This window comes from Nilaparvata lugens, chromosome 3 (assembly GCF_014356525.2).
Source record: "Nilaparvata lugens isolate BPH chromosome 3, ASM1435652v1, whole genome shotgun sequence".
NCBI lineage: Eukaryota > Metazoa > Arthropoda > Insecta > Hemiptera > Delphacidae > Nilaparvata > Nilaparvata lugens.
The window spans coordinates 46,890,849-46,909,432 of record NC_052506.1 but is presented as its reverse complement, the minus strand read 5'-3'; the positions used below and the strand labels follow the sequence as shown (position 1 = coordinate 46,909,432).

The window sequence follows — 18,584 nt, the reverse complement described above, 5'->3', positions numbered from 1 at the left end:
AGTCCTAGTCATGATGGAAAATGGTTGGTTGAATCAATAGACTCTTCTCAACAACACATTTTCAAAGTTCATCTGTTGAGTATCCATTCTGGTAAAATTGATGCTTGTACACTCCTGGATTTTCTTTATCAATAATTTGTTTTTACAGATCAATAACAATCAGTTCAACAGTGGCAATATGAACTCTATTGTGCAACGAAGAGAATCCAGTGAAAGTAACTGCGACAAGTCCGAAACAGGTATTATACTAATTTCTTCATCTTGTTTTGTAAATATTTCTATAGTTGAGTACGTTCCGATATTCCTTGAAAAAAACGTAGCCTAATGCTAACTGCTATACTCGGACTCATGCTAAGCGAAATTATCACTCAATAAATTTAGACGAGTATTCTCAGTATGTTAATTTTCTGAATAAAATGAGTACACTGTCAACAGGGTTTTCAAAATGTCTTTTTAATTGGGAGAATATTCCAGTTCTTTAATAATTCATTTAATAGGCCCACCCTCACATCTGATAGCGCTAACGTTGTAAAATGATCAACTCTTCTCTTATTTAATAGATAAAAACTTTCCTTATTAGAACAATATTCAAGCAGAATATGTATAAAGTTTTGAATGCTGTGTATTGTGTGCTGTGAACCATTGTGTATTGAATATAACCAGAGATGTCAATCATTATTGTCCTTCAATTCTGTGATTGTTTCATAAAATTTAGAAGTCTTGTATTAAGTAGGCTACGGAAGTAAGCTGCATTATAATAGACACATCTTTTACTTAGCACTCCATTTCCAGATAAGAAATTTTAAACAGAAACTAGTCTTCCTATCTTATGATAAAATTGTTATTTTATAATTTGTTTATTATTAATTCATTGTATTATGGTATAAGATGGATTTATCATGATCTGTTTCTTTCAATTTGCTGATTTGAGTTTTCCTTATCAAAAAATTATTCATCATTGGATTCCTACTCTTTATTTTGTTCACAAAACACTTCCCATGACATAACTTACATTATATAATATTCAACATACCTTATTGTACAATCTGATAGACATCCAAAAAGTATCATCAGCAGTAAATTTAGCTATTCAATGTTGATGATCTTCAAATTTGATGAATAATTGTCATTTAATTTGCAGGCTCGACTCTGAAGTGTCCATCGTGCCCATTCTATGCTGATTCGCATGCCTTGTTGGCTGACCACATATTCAATCATGACTCTGTTGATGATGTGTTCAGATGCTTGTTCTGTACATTCCAAGTAGATGATAGACAGTAAGTAAACTGTTGCATAATTGACCCAATATAACTTAGGCCTACCAAAAATTCATCGAAATGAGTAACTCTACTATAAAACTACGGCTTATGTGAAAATGAATGGACACGTTTTCTACTTGTTTAGTATATGATTAGGTTGACTATTAATTTGATACAAATGGGGATTAAATTGATTTATTTTAATTAATTTAGATTTTCGTGTAATAATTATGCTTTAAAATTTGTGTTTATATAGAACAATTGCATTCAGTTTTAGACATTCAAATGTGGATTACAACTTGAAAAACCAATTACTTAAGTAATCTAGTTGTAATTTATAATAGCCTATTACTTGTCATCAATGATCTACTTTAAAAGTTATGGAACTGCTTTTTTACAGTGTTATAAAACACTGAATTATCGAATGTGCGGATTAGAGCCCATCAACTCACTAAATCAAATATGTAACGGCAATATAAAGTATTCATATGTATATATAAATACAAAACCAATGTAAGATTTTGTTCATTTTTTTCTACATTCTATTTCCTGTTATCAACATTATTCTGATACCAAGCTTTCATATTGTATTCCTTCAATGAGTGAGCAAGGAAAATTAGGTAATATTTTAAGTTCTCGGGTAACTTTGTTACCATATCCTCTTTTTAATAAACAATCTGTATTTGTTTTCAGAAATGATAAAGAAGAAAATGTAATAAATTTATAATCAAATTATGAAATAGGTCAGCTTAAATAGATAGGAAATAGATCCATCTTAAGTGTAACACCTTTATATTTTTAAATAATCTCTATTCATATTTAAATCTATACAAAGTGAGTCATATGTGTGGAAACCCTGCAATAAGTTTGAGACAGTTGTAGATATAATACTGTAACTTTCAGAATAAATTATTGGTCAAATACTCTACCTTTTGATGTACGACTCAATTTCAACCCCTCATAAGGGTGTGACATAGGGGTTGTAACTTGAATATTTTAAATGCAAACATCAATTGTGTAGATGTACAAGAAAGATGATACAAGAAAGATGGCATCGATAAAAATGTTCTATGATACTTTTATCCAGAATGGCAGATGATTGAAGTTCTAGTTTTCAAGTAAATGAGGGGTTTCAACTCAAATATTATAAATGTTAACACCCATTGTGTGGTACATCATTTTAAAGGCCTTTCTAAAACAAGAAAGATGACATCAATAAATATGTTCTATGATACTTTTATCCGGCAGCTGATTGAAGTTTTAGTTTTTTAAAGAAATAATTGATAAAGTTCAATTAGCCGCCATTTTTATTAAAAGTATCATACAACATTTCTATTGATTTCATTTTTCTCGTTTTTAAATGGCCTTTAGACTGATGTATCACATATGGGTGTCTACATTCAAAATATTTGAGTTACAAAACCTCATTTCCTTAAAAACTAAAACTTCAAACAGCCGCCATTTTGGATACATGTATCGTAGAACATTTTTATCGATGTTCTTGTTTTGTTACCCATCTTTCTTGTTTTAAAAAGGCCTTTATAATGATGTTCTACACAAGGGGGTTAACATTTATAATATTTGAGTTGCAACCCCTCATTACCTTGAAAACTAGAACTTCAATCATCCGCCATTTTGGATAAAAGTATAATAGAACATTCTAAAATATTCGAGTTAAAACCCCTAAGTCACCCCCTTTAGAGGGGTTGGAAGTCGGTTGTACGTCAAAAGGTAGAGTATTTGACCAATAACTTATTCTGAAAGTTACAGTATTATATCTACACCAGTCTCCAACTAATTGCAGGGTTCCCATACATATGACGTACTCTGTATATCATTAATTAGAAATTGTTATCATTACAATGTAATTCAAACCAATTTAATAATTAAGCATTTATGAACTTGAGAATTAATAAGAAGTGCTTACCAATCTTTTCTTTCATCTAATTATTTCCCCGCTTTATGTGTTTCTGTGCAGTATAATTGACGGAATTAATTTTTGAACAGGAAACTGATGGAGCATATGGCCGAGCATGGTGTGCAAGGATTGGATTCTAAGTCAATTGCTCAAACCAAAAAGCAGTTTGAGGTCAGATATCCTTACTTTTATAGGAGTCACTTTTAAAAGTAACCTATTGTCAGTCAGTAGTGGTTCCTAGAAGTGGCTTGGTAATAAAGTCTTCGAAATAAGTTATTTCCTTGTAACGAAGCTCCAATAAGTTAACATTACCGAAACTTGTATTAGCAGTAAGGTTATTCATAAATTCATACATTTAATACATTAATCATATCGAGGTGATGTTATTGGAATGTTCATTGTGTTAATGAGTTATTTTACCTATTGATCTTCATTTTTTTACCGCATGCAATCGTTTACTTCTGTAATCATTCAACTTTTATAATGTTTTTATTTCTATTGTCAAACATTTCGAAAGTTTTATATTTACTTGCACTTGATTCCAAAATCGCTGAGATGAAAGCTTAGAGCTTTGTTGTTTGTGTCCTTGAAAATTTTAAATGTCGATACTAGGCATGCTAATAATAAGAGTGGCTTGCATGTGTACTTGTATTACAGCAGTATTAATCAGTATCAGTAGCTTGAACGTCTTTGAGGCATGAATATTCACAAATTTCTTGTCGCTCTTCTGAGAGTACATGCAGTTTCTATTTGATTTTTGTATTTATTATAATCAGCAACTTACATTTTCCAAGAATTGTATCAAGCTGCGAAAAATTATTCAAAATGTTTCATGTGAAAAATCGAACTAAATTGAGTTATTCCTTATACTTACTTCAATCAATATGTATGCAGTTGAAATAATTATTCTGAAGTACTTACTCGAAATAATTATTTATTTAAGAAATAGAACAATAAATTGTTATTAGTTTAGCTACATTAGTGACGAATAATTCGTTAGTGGATTAGTGTAATGAAAAACTAAATCTGGAAAAGCTATTAAAGAATGCTGGAGATGAAACTTATAATATTGATTGTATCTTCCTATTAGTATTGAAATTTATTATTAATATTAATAGTTTTTTGCTTTTATTTTGTTAAATTGAATGTTGTATTGCTATGCTCATCAACGATTCAAATGCATCTTATGTATGCATTGAATGTTATCTTCAGTGTTGTATCAGTTTGATTCGCAGAGCAAAGTGTTAAAAGAAAAATTTAGTTGCAACATTTTTTATTCGGATTTTGAAATAAAAACTAAGAATTTTGAAACATCCTGTTTTGAGAAAAATAATTCTTTTTCAAAAAATTTTTATAGATTTTTTCAATAAACTCATTCAATCTTTATTTTCAAGATTTGTTTTTCTATCCCCCTTCAACATTCGAAAAAGTTTAATTTTCTTGAGTATTTTCTTATGTTTTCTTTCACAGGCTTGATGTTGACTTCCGCCTGAAGGTCAAGTTTGACGTTTTCTTCTGATTTATCTATAGTTTTGAACTAAACAAGGTTTCTTATTGAGAATAATTCCGGTCAAGTTTAAAGGTTTGTTGACCAAATTTTAAGTTTTATGTAAGTTTGTTTCCATATCCCTGTGACAACCTTGTGTCTTAGATTTGTGCTCAAGTACAATTTTTGTTATCCTGACGTTGATTATGTGTTTTGCATCAAGTGCATTGTTGGTTCGATGAAACTCCCTTTCCATCTTCATACAATAGGAATAGGCTATTCAGGGTGGGGAAAATCTGTTGAATAATATAAAACATTCGTAATGTCCTAATATTATATAGCAAGAAAACATTCCAAATAACACTTTTGAATTGATATTGAGGTAAATTTCATCTTTCAATGTTCATTTGTTCAGTTATTATTTCTTCATTTAAAAGGCTTTAATACTGTCGTTTATTCCCTATTGGCTCTCAATTACTTAACATATTGTGTCATGTATCACGATATTCTTCTCTTGATATCCACTCGATTATACTTCATTTATTCCTCAGATCAGCTAATATTTGTAAATATTGTATAATATTTGTAGCTCCCCGTAATAGGTCCCCAATATGGTGAATATGCTGTTTTTTGAATCGTTGATATATTTTGTCTTTTTATTTACATTTCAACTTCAGATAAAGTTAGCCAGTACTAATACTGGTTTAATTGATTTGTCTACTCTATTTATGTTGGTGCATTTTCAAACTTACCGACATCTATTTCATGGTTGAAATGGTATAATCTCATATTGTACTTTAAATTCTATAGCAATAGAAATATTGTGATATGCAAGTGTAGTGAGGCATGGTAGGTCTGTATGAGATCAATAGAACATTATTAGATATTTTTGTTGAGCATGAGTAGATTCTTTCGTTTCAGAAGACAATCATGCTCGGGATGCAGTTTGAAATTAGTATTGATCATTTATTGCTTGTATATCAGTAGCTTCAAAATTTTCATTAGAAGTTTGGCTTGAATTTAGTAAGAATTTTATTTGCCAAGTCCACTTGCAGTTCATATTCCTGACAAATAAATGTTCCTCTTTCAGTACATTTGTCCATTATTTTAAATTTATATTAGTTTTCCAATTATTTTCTTGAATCAAAAGCCAGATTTCCTAGAAAAAATTCTGTGAATATTGTTTTGTAAAGTATGAAAGTGAATAAACTATTTAAATATTTAATGATTCATCATACAATTTATTAAAACCAATCAATTTTCACGCCTTTCTATTGAAATTTTTGATTGAGACTCACTACTGATATAATGTAGTTACATCATCAATATGTTAAATAGCAATAGATATCTGAATCAAAGAATAACAAATTGCAAATTCGAAGAGCAGACTATAGTCATTCATTGTATTCATTCATTGTGCAAAACACTATAATCATAATACATAGTTATGAAATTGGAGGAAAAACTAGGCTGAGCCTGTACTATTTCTCTCCAAAAATTTTGAAAAAATGTTTATGTTGTCCAAAGGTCAAGTTTATGAAATCACACACTGCTTCGTCACTTGGCTTTCGGTTCAGGAATAATGAAAGATTTGAAAATTTTGATGGTTGGCTCAATACTTTAAATGAAGCATATAGCCTATTATTCTTTTTTATTCTTTTCATTTATTGAATAAAGCACTATAATCATAATACAATTATGACATTGGAGGAAAAACTAGGCCAAGCCTGTACTATTTATCTCCAAAATTTTGATAAAATGTTAATGTTGTCCAAAAGTTGAGGTTATGTGAACACACACTGCTTCGTCACTTGATTTTCAGTCCAGGAATAATGATTCGGAAATTTTAAAAATAATTTACAAAATACAATGTCAAAAACCACTCGAATTACCATTAATTGAACATTTTTTACGCGAATTTTACAAATTTAGAGTGAAAAACACAACTCACTATTCAGCACAGCTCACAATTTATATTTTTTACATCTCTGTAGTTTTTGTAGTCAACTCTGTATTTTTTTCTATGACTGAAAATTGAGCGGATGCAAGTTTTAAAAATACATCCAACTTTATTTAGCTATGGAAAGCAATGCTAGGAATCATTTTCATTAATCATGATATGAAAATGGCAACGGTAAGTTGGTGTGTGTGTGTGTGTGTGTGTGTGTGTGTGTGTGTGTGTGTGTGTGTGTGTGTGTGTGTGTGTGTGTGTGTGTGTGTGTATGTGCATTGTTGCACACACACACGTGAGTGTGCACGGATTTATATTTTTTACATCTCTGTAGTTTTTGTAGTCAACTCTGTATTTTTTTCTATGACTGAAAATTGAGCGGATGCAAGTTTTAAAAATACATCCAACTTTATTTAGCTATGGAAAGCAATTTGCACACACACACACACACACATATATATATATATATATATATATATATATATATATATATATATATATATATATGAGGGTATGTGCGTCTGTGTACACGATATCTCATCTCCCAATTAACGGATTGACTTGAAATTTGGAACGTAAGGTCCTTACTATATAAGGATCCGACACGAACAATTTCGATCAAATGCGATTCAAGATGTCGGCTAAAATGGCGAAAATGTTGTCAAAAACAGGGTTTTTTTGCGATTTTCTCGAAAACGGCTCCAACGATTTTGATTGAAGTTATACCTAAAATAGTCATCGACAAGCTCTATCAACTGCCACAAGTCCCATATCTGTAAAAATTTCAGGAGCTCCGCCCCATCTATGCAAAGTTTGATTTTAGATTCTCAATTATCAGGCTTCAGATACTATTTAAACAAAAAATTTCAGGTGGAAAAGATTGAGCATGAGAATCTCTACAATTAATGTTCAGTAATATTTTCACCTAAAATTGAAAATAAGCTCGAAATTCAAGAGAATATTATTATTTCAATTGCAAACTGTTGGCAACTGTTGATTCTATTAAATCATTCACTATGAAGAGATAGCAGACCTCGTGTGTCTCCAGCGTTATTGCCCTGTCACCAGCTAGCTCAAATCTTTGAATAGTAGACTTGAGATGCGCGGGAACACTAGCGTCAGGTGATCAATTTTCATAACGGCAAGGAAAGTTGTGTGAGTGCGCCACACCAGATTTTTTTGACCGTGTGTTCAGAGAACATGGTGAGCCAAACGCTCAACGCCATTAAAGATTCAAAACTTGTAATTTCTATTTCTGAGGTCCTTCAATAACACTTTTTATCATTGAAACTTATCAACACTTTCAAATAAAACTCTATTTTGCTTTTTTTACCTCTAAGTTATTTTATAAATTGGAGAGTAGGTAAGTTAATTAAAAAATGTTAAACTGGAACATATTACCTAGATAGATTTGGACTGTTGAAAGTTGAACCGTTTTGGGCTAGAGCCTGTGATACTTTTCTGAAAGTTGTGTATTTCTGAATGATTTAATAAATCAATCACAACACAACACAATATACAAATTTAAGCCCAATCTGAAATATGTTGAATATTGATTGAAGATCCATTCAATTGAACATCAGGTTACCAGTTCAACAACAAGTTAATAAAAATGACTATTAAAGTATGTTCTATTTTGACTATAATTTTGGAGTCTGAAATTCTTAGGTTGTTAGTTCTTACATTGTCATTTCTTCTGCTCGTTGTTTAGCCGATAATTTCAAAATTTGCCACTTACAACTTTAAGTTAACACCATGAGCTGACCTATTACATGGGAATAATCAAGATTGAGTGAGTAAAATAATGGCGATGTTTTACTTGCAGAATCGCTTCCACTGCAAACGCTTGGTGTTATTTTAACCTCTGATCCAGGGTGACAAACGCTTTCATTAGATCCAAGTTATCATGAAAACTAGCTCCGCTCACTCTAGACCACATAGACATTTTAAAAATGCAGAATTGACTACCGCCAAAATAAATTTAAGTAAATGATATTTCACAATATTATTACTAATTGAATGATAGTAATAATATTTATTATTAAATAAACATTATTATTTAATAATGCAATTGAAGAAAGTGAAGATCGGGATCTGGAATTTGATGAAGAAATGGGAAAATTGTATCGCCCAAGATCTTGTAGAGAAGGGAACCCTAAACGAAGCCCATGACCGAGACTCCTGGAAGAGACTGAGCCGAAACGCCGACCCCACCTGAGTGGGAAAAGGCTGAGGAGAAGAAGGATAGAATGTCTTTATTATATAATATATTGAATTTAAGAAAAATAATCACGTAGAATATGTTAACTATTTCCACATGATGAAACAAATTCATAATGCAATTTATAAATTCAGTGTATTCGAGGCAACACTAAATAATTCACAATTCTGGTTATTTCAATTGATTCCCAATGTCATTATTTGCAGCTTGCTTCAACTTCTTGTCTTTGTTTCAGAATGGAGAGAACTGCAAACGATATCAATGCAGCGGTTGTCCATATGTATCCAACAGCAAAAGCCAGTTCCTGTACCACAAGCAGTTTCATCGACCTCGTGGAGCTCCATTCAAGTGCACAATGTGCTCCTACAACGTGACTCGCAGACATTTACTACACCAGCATTTGCGCGTGCATGGAGTCAATGTGCCTACCCAACAGATTATCAAAGAAAAAGACGATATTGATAGCGGAATGAATCCAATAACAGAAATCAAACCAATTGACACTTCTCACCTCAGACAAATTCCTCTTGTGTGGGTCTCAAAGCTTGGCAACCTCACTAAAATGTTCAAGTGCCGTTTCTGTCCACATGTGAACATTCGCAAGTCCAACATTCAAGAACATGAAAAAATGCACGGACAACGTAGCAAAACGACAACAACCGGTGCAGGAGAAGGCACAGCTGCAGCGGATAGTGTGAGTGCCAGTGCCATTCACCAGCAGCAACATCACTGTCCCGACTGCAACTACGTCTGCAACAATGCTGGCGTCCTGTCTTCACACGGCAAAGTTCATCAGGGACTTTTTGGACAGGTGTGCAGCCTTGTTGATAAGAATCGAAGTGATGAAGTACAAATTAAAGAGCTCAATGCCCTTCTTGGAAGAGACGAAGAAGGTCCTCCTATAATAACTCCTGAAGAAATGAAGAAAGACCAGAACAGGAATGCAGAACTCAGCCTGACTCAGACCGCATTTTATGAAAAGCCTGAGGAGTATTCAAATGCCGAAGGTGACAAATTACTTAGATTCTGCGCTATTTGTCCTGCTCGATTCTTGTTCCAGAAAGAACTTGACATTCACTCGAGATTCCACAATATCTGTTTGCCTCATCGTTGTGAGTCGTGTTCATACACCGCCAAACAACATCCTCATCTTCTAGCTCATTACAAAGTCCACACCGATGACTATCAGGACAGAACCAGTGCTCTCCTTAAAATGTACAGTATTTCATCAGATCACCCGAAGCCAAAGATAGCAGTAATTGTCGATGGTCCAGCAGATGTTGGCCCAGCCTGGGTGGTTGTTCAACCTCCCAACTATTCGAAATCCTCTGAGGATATGGATTGTGATGACGGCGTACCTGATACAGAACAAGAAGATGTGTCACAGCCCGATACCTATCAGCATGGCAATAGAACTGTTCACAAGCAGTTTGCATGTCTAAAGTGTCCGGCTCGCTTTTTCAAGGGCGTGGCTCTGCAGTATCACACCACACTGCATGGTGGCAGTGGTCGTTTCAAGTGTCGAAGTTGCGATTACGCTGTAAAAACGTATGGCAATCTCATTAAACATGAAAGTGTCCACAATCAACTCGAACCTCGATTCAAAGCAAAACCAAAGTTTAAGAGACCTGATAATACCGTGCCCACTTCTGGAACCGAACTGTTCAAACACAAAACTGAAGCTCAAAGAGTAGCAGCTTCTCCACATCCACCTCCGCCACCACCACCACCACCACTCCACATTGATCCCGAGTTTTGGTGTTCTCATGCACGGCAGTCCAGAGTTTATCTATCCAACCTACTTGAAGAATGGCCGCATGAAAGAGAAGCGTTATAAGTGTCATAAATGTCCCTCAGCATTTGAAAAGCGAGAACAATACAAAGTTCATCTATCGCTGCACGGCTCTAAACAAAGATATAACTGTGAAAGATGTGATTACTCCGTGAAGTATTATGCCAACTACATCCAGCACTTGAAGAAGCATCAAACCAATGACATGACTAAAGCAGAACGAAAACTGTCTACAGACAAGAACAGCGATGGTCACTTGAGTGAAGACCTGGGGGAGAACACGGATGGACCCTCAGATGACTTCCAAGGGCCACCTCTTATCTTCTCTCAACGTTCGGCAAAATCGATGCAGATGTCACTGGCTGACCAACAGATCGTCATGCTACTTCAGCAGCGAGTGGTGAGCAGTTCAGTGTCGCCACCCGAGGCGACCAACCGGTGCACTCACTGCCCCTACAGCAATGTGCGCCGCGACGGAGTCGGCAGTCATGCGCGCTGCCACTCGGATGGCAACACGGGCGCGTTCTCGTGCAAGCACTGCAGCTACACCGTGCCGCAGCACCACTTCCTGCGTGAACACAACAAACTGCACTTCACGCCCACCAAGAGCATGCGACCAGAAGCCTACATGAAATGCGATCGCCTAGAACTCTGGTCGGAACCAATCAACTCGACCGATGGAGAAAAGGATAAACTTATGATATTCAAAGACAAGGGAAATGCAGTTCGCAGTGAGCGCTTCTTACCTAAATTGTCTTCTCCCAGTATCGAAAGCGATGAAGAAGGCGACAAGTTATTAGTGAACATGAAGACAGGTGAAATCGAAAATGATCTAGAGTCAAACGATGGTGATTCGAAGGAGGACAATAAAGAGAATCTAGTTGCCATTGTGAAACAAGATAAAGAATCCCCTACAACTAGAGACTTGTGTACAGTTGACGAAGATGAAAAGCTATCTCATTCGCCTATGTCAGATAGAGAGTCAAAATTCACTCCCAAAGAAGAATTGGTATCTGCAACTGAAGAAAGTGAAGACAGTTTGAAGAATGACCAAAGCGAACATGTTCCAGTTGAAGAGAACGGTAGTTGCATCGAAGACCAAACGACGACAGGTTTACAAACCTTGTCTTGTGATAACGAAGAAACTACCTCAGGCTCGTCTTCTTCCAGCAACGACAATGAAGATGAGTCTATCTCTCCCAATTCTTGTTCTTCTACAGAAGACTGAATGTTACCTTAGAAACTAGGTAATTCATTTTATTGTATTTTCAGTTTATCATTATTTATGTTACCGTAGAATAATATTTAAAAATATTTCTCGAGTAAATACTATTGAGTTCTTGATGAATTTTCCAAAGTATTTTATATTTTTCCAATAATATTCAGTTTTCTTTGGTAGAATTTGATTTAGATTTTTTCGTAGAATTGGTGTGTCGCGTTCTTATATTCTTCTAAAGAATTGATTTCAGCTTTGAATGAATATTGATGGATTGCTTGTGAATTAATAAATAATTATAATAATATTACTTTTTAGTTCATTATCAAGATTTAGGAATATATTAACTTCCAGTGTGTTACTATGTTCATATCTTATATCTATGGGACTATATTATCAGCCCATTTAAATACGTTTTTATTCATCCTGTTCCTTCAAATCTACATAATTCTTTCTATATGTGATTGTTTAATACTAAAAGACAATATAAAAGAAAATAAATATTCATGTTTGTATAATCGACTTCCTATTTTCTAAAATTCTTTCATTCTTTCATTTCTAAAACTGTTTCATTAAGTCTTATCAGTGCTAAAGATATTAAGTAAGAGTAAGGATGATTTTTCATAATTGAGTAACATTTGAAATTGAAATGCTATATAGTGCAGGTAATGAATGCTTAAAAGAGAGTATAGAAGGAAAAGTTTGGAAGACAATTTTTGACCCCACAGTTTTGTTTAGGGTAGTCAGGAGGTAAACATATCAAAAGTCCCCACTCCTACTCCTTTTGCTAAGGGGGTGAGGGTGGTTCGAAGGTACCATTTTTTGGTTTCTCGCAGATAACTCGAAAACTATGTATCTTACGGACATAATAATTGTTCCATACAAAATTAAAGCTTACATAATTTTCTACAATATTCATCTCACAACTTTTTCTATATATTTTCTAGTTTTCGAGATATCCGCTCTTAAAGGTGTGACATTTTTGAAAAAACCACGTTTTCCTCCAATTTTTTTCTATTTTTGCTCCTATAACTTAAAAAAAACCGATGGGAAAAATTCATGCCGATCATGATCTTATAGAGCATGGGATTCTCTCCAATTTGGTGTATAAATTCACACTTTTACGCATTTCCCTACAATTGTTGCAGCAGCTTTAGTGTTGAGTGTGAAATCTCCAGTTTTTCAACAATAGACCAATAATTGACAAAGGAATTTGGAGGGAATGTTTTGTACACAATTTTCGACTTCCCAGCTTTGTTGAGACTAGTTAGGAGGAGAACATATCAAAAGTCCCCATCCCTAATTCATGTGCTAAGGGGATGAAGGTGTTTTAAAAGTTGCATTTTTCAGATTATTGCTTCCGCACTCATATATTGAGAAAAATGCGTTCAACCGTCATAAATAATCATTCAAAAATGAATTTTGAGAAATTCTCTACACTTTTTGTTCAGTGTAATTCTGCGATATTTCAAACAGTTTTCGAGATATTCGCTCTTGAAGGTGTGCAATTGTTAAAATAACAGGGTTTTATGAAACTTTTTGCTCTTTCAGGGCTTATAACTATTCAACAATGCATCGTAAAAATTTATGCTTATCATAGGTTTGTAGAGAATTAAATTCTCTTCGAAATGATGTATTATTCCACTATTTCAAGTTTTCGTTTCATTGTTATAGCAACTTTAATGTAGGGGGTGAAATTTTCAATGCTGTAACAATCGATCATTTGGCAATGAAATTTTAAGCTGTTTTCTGTGACACAATTTTTGACTTTGCGGCTTCATTTGGACTAGTTGGTAGGTGAACATAGCGAAAGTGCACATCTCCATCCCCTCTGTTGAAGGTGTAGAACCACTGAGTTGACGCTAGTTGCAATATTGAAAATTTCACCCCCTACATTAAAGTTGCTATAACAATGAAACGAAAACTTGAAATGGTGAAATAATACATCGTTTCAAAGAGAATTTAATGCTCCACAAACCTATGATAAGCATAAATTTTTACGATGTTTTACAGAAAAATGTACAATTTCTATAAATAAAAGAAATTCAAATCCACTCTAAGATGAAGCAATCCCTTCAAAAATGCATAAATGCAATGACATACAATATTTTAAGACAGAGTTTGTGCCAGAAAAATATCATGGATTCTATGAAAATCTAACTAGAGTAGATGGTAGGCTTACGTCTAATAATGCAGACAACTCAGCATCAGATTAATGATGAATGATGGGTCTACCCTATGATTCATATTGTTAATGTCTATTTCTTCTGTAGATAAAAGTTTAAAATGTTCAAATCATGTGTTAATCTTTCAAAATCCTACCGAAAAACATGATGAGTTTGAAAACCAGATATCTCCATCAACTTTGAAGCCCCCCTGTTAATTGATTGAAAGTTCAAAAAAGGTTATAGTGATAGAAAACGTTCCACGATATGGTAGATTTTGTAATACAATAATGTAAAGTTACATTTTTCAGAATTTTTTGTGATAAGCAGTTTTTTTTTTTGAGTCCCCAACAATTTAGTCTGTGGCACTTGTCTGGTTTTCAAACTCAGCTGCCTTCAATTGTCTTCGAAACTTTTCCCTCTATGACCTTTCCTTGACTGGACTAATAATATGTGGATATTTAGGAATTTGGATGTCTAGTACCTACCGATGTTTCTTTAGAGCAGGACAATTGTTTGTTTCCAGTTCTGTCTTTCGTTAACTCAATTTTTGTTCATGCAATAAAGAGAACCGATAAGTTATTGGATACCATAAATTCATTAATGTAAAGCCTGGCCTCCAATGCGATTATTGACAGACGAATTGTATTGGAAGTAAAGTAAGCAACTCTTGAAAAGAATCACTCACCAGAAGCAATAGACTAAGTTCCATTTTCATGACTGAAAAATATTGCGGTTAGAGACATTCTTTGAGTATCCTGTATGTATACTGCCATGCTACCAATTTCTCCTAAATAGGTTGGATAGCATTTTTCACCTATTAACCTAAGGAAAGTTATCGGCTCCAAAATGGTAGATTCTTGATAAACTATGAATGGATCTATCGCCTATGAATGAGAAATCCAGTTTTTCAGAGCAAACCAACTTATAATCTTCAGAAGAATTTTGGCAATATACAACACAAATCCACAAAAATAATACCCTACACACTTAAGCATCTAACATCATTACAGGCTAAATACTTATCCATTTATATAGTTGAAAAACAATGGCTATAGGCTTGTAAACACACAAAACAATTTTAGACAAAATTAGAACACCATAAAACTGTTCAAAACTCAATTTAAAACATTAAAAATTCACTTAAACAGAAAAATATACAGAGAACACAAAACCAGAACACATAGCCAGCCACCATTTTTTAGAGAGAGCCTAACAAGTACAAAGCAAAGCCCCACAGAAAAATCAGTGTCGACGTCATGAACACGTCACCAATATTAAATTCCAAAAAAAATTATAAATTACAAGTTTAGAATTTACATTTTACATTTGTTCTCAATAAAACTTTATTTTGAAACTGTTATTTTAAATTTATATATATCCTCTATATCTATAATGATCTATTTATCTGTTAATTCTGTTACTCAGTTTCGGTGATACCATGGAATGTGCAACACAATTATTCACAATAAATTCTCAGTTAAAAAGTTGTCCGCATATCAATTACTCTGATATTTACTATCAAGTTTTATAGATCTCAGATTGAAGATTCGATTTTAATTGAGAAAAAATGTAATATTTCAAATACCCCCCCTCTTGACATAAAAAATTTTACTGTTTGAAAATTTAAAGAAAAAATTACATTGAAACAAATGGAAATTGTTGAAATTAAATTCGAGAACAGTAACAATTTTTCTATAAAAACATTACATGTCATCCTATAATATTGAAAATTATTATAAAAATTCATCAATAGCATTTGTTATGTTTCCAAACAATATTTCAAAGTATAGAATATCAAAATTACTTTTGATTTAGCTTTCTAATTTAAGGAAAATATCTCAACAGAAAGTTTAATATATATAAAAGAATAGTTTTTTGAAATTGCACATAAATTTAATAGATAGAAAAATTCAATTTTTTATTGCATGAAAATTTAGTATGTTGAACAAAAATTTTATTTTTTTTTTAAATGAATTGATGAATTGTTACATTTAATTTTCACATGAAATTTCAATAAATCAAAAAATGTTCATTTCTTTCACTATTGACGCAGTTGATTTTATCGATGCAAATTTTGGAAAACAGTCCATTAAGGCACTCAGTATGAATTTCAGTTTAGTGTGACTCCAGTGTGATGACATCAGTGTTGGGCTGATCCGAATACTCATAGTGTTGGGCTGATACTTGTAGTCGACTGATGCATACCAAACTCACAGGTGACATCTCAGTTAGCATTGCCTCATGCTTGTAGTAGACGGCTGCATACCAAACTCTATAGAGTCACATAAATTTTGTATAATATAATTATACAATGTACATTTCAGGCTTGAAATGACAATGTAATTCGTTTTTTGGAAAAGAGATAGACGCTGCATACAGGATTAACTTAGGTGAGGATTAATTTAGGTAAGGTTTGGTTTTTTGATATTTTCAGCTTTCAAGGTTTAGAGTTCTGCATACAGGAATAATTTAGGAGAGGATTTTATGAATCAATTCTTTCATGATACTGTGACTGTTATTCTGAATTCAAAGTTGTGAATGTGAACATGGATGGCAATTACCTCCAGGTAATGTGGTAGTGTTGAAGTTTGAGTTACATGGTCTGCAATAGGCGTTGGCATTGTCATTGGCATATGCATTGGTGTCGGCATTGGCGTTGGCATTGTCGTAGGCATTGGCATCAACATTGGCGCAGGCATTGGCATCGGCACAGGCATCGGCATAGACATCAACGTAGATATTGGCGTTGGCATTGGTGTAGACATCAGAGCAGATATTGGCGTTGATATTGGCATAGGCATCAGCATCAATATTGGCGTAGGCATTGGTGTAGATATCAACGTAGATATTGGCATTGGCATTAGCATCAACATTGGCGCAGGCATTGGCGTAGACATCGGTGTAGTTATTGGCGTTGACATTGGCATCAACATTGGCGCAGGCATTGGCGTAGACATCAGTGTAGATATCGGCGTAGTTGTTGGCGATGGCATTGGTGTAGGCATTGACATCAACATTGGCACAGGCATTGGCTTCGACATTGGCGCAGACATTGGTGTAGACATCAGTGTTGATATTGGCGTAGTTATTGGTGTAGATATTGGTGTAGATATCGGCATAGTTGTTGGTGTAGATATTGGTGTTGATAGTCAATTAATGAGTCACACTAGTTCGAAAATCACCCAAATGTTCTTAATACTCTTCATGGCGTTCACTTGTTGCTGATTTCGAGATTCACGTGATAATTATTTCGATGTTAATGTCCATGCTGTACCTGTTATTTTAAAATGCTTATAAACTAAAAAGAAAATTTTGATTAGGCTACCAATACAATCTGATACACATGAAAATTATTTACAAGTATATACTCAATATAAAAATGAAATTTGTTAACATCTTATTATACAGTCAGCAATATATAAATTGTGAAATTTGGAGACATCAATTACAAAATTTTAATAAAAAAATAATTTCATTTCCATTTATTCACTGTTCAAATATTTTATGAAAAGCAAATTATTCAATATTATTAATCATCGTTTGTTGGATACTATAGTTTATTTCGACTTTTCAATGTTCTAAACACAAACTACATTTCATGACAAAACTTTACTATCAATCATTAAACAAGAAATCATTCAAAACATCAATAATATTTTGCTTCAAAGGCAATCAATTTTCATAAGTAATCATCTGCATCTATGGCAATCAACATTATTAATCATTATTTTGCATCTATGGCAATCAGCATAAGTAATCAACACAAAAAATATTATCTCATTACTGCCTCTCTAAGTCATAACCTCTGTTATTCCTTCTTTAGGCAATAATGGGTTTCCATCTGAAAAAACAATCACATACCAGCAAAATTCTAATCAACAAACCACACTAAAAATTCTACATACACTCCAGCATCCATTTCAAACGATAATCAATCATATCAAAATTTATAGAACAAACAGTTTTTAAAATTTAGAAAAAGACATCAATTACAAAAACTTTAGAGAAATTTTAATCTTTGACTCATTTCAATTAATAATATGACAAGACGTTTTTATTTAATGAAAACATTATTATTCAAGTTAATTTTCATTTATATTGAACATCTCATATATATGGCGACACAATTCATTAATACTTTCAAGTTTTATTATTATAACAAAAGAATTTATACATAAGATTAAATTTCAGCATGTTCTAAATTGAACCATTTATTTTTTAAATAATTTCAGAATTTGAAGACTGTATAATAAGTACAAACATTTCAATATTACAATACAAAGACGATCAAGATGGATAATGGGTATATAAGTTCCCTAAAAAATACAAAAATTGAGTAAATAAATTTCCTAAATAATACAAGGAAGAGAAAGATTAATTAGAGCCTATCCTACATGTCAGTTCTAAACTTTCATAAGGAAGTATATTTAATAAAATATACTACTATGGAATTTTGTAGATTCCTAGTATGACTCTAATTTGTTATTACTGTGAGCTATCACTCCCACAAAAACAACTGGTGAAGGAAAAAATATGTTGACTATTGTGACTGGGTGGAGAGTTCCTAGATGTC

The 18,584-nt window shown here is 33.1% G+C and overlaps 1 protein-coding gene across 1 annotated transcript in view; it reads left to right on the top strand.

Moving 5' to 3' along the window:
• LOC111050663 overlaps positions 1-12,365 on the top strand; it is a 63,334-nt gene extending 50,969 nt beyond the window's left edge. Inside the window, 5 exon segments of the mRNA XM_039423892.1 lie at positions 149-239; positions 1,142-1,277; positions 3,267-3,348; positions 9,071-10,588; positions 10,590-12,365. Of these exon segments, the coding sequence (XP_039279826.1) occupies positions 149-239; positions 1,142-1,277; positions 3,267-3,348; positions 9,071-10,588; positions 10,590-11,855 (3,093 nt within the window). The 3' untranslated portion in view covers positions 11,856-12,365.
• Positions 12,366-18,584: the final 6,219 nt, after the last annotated feature.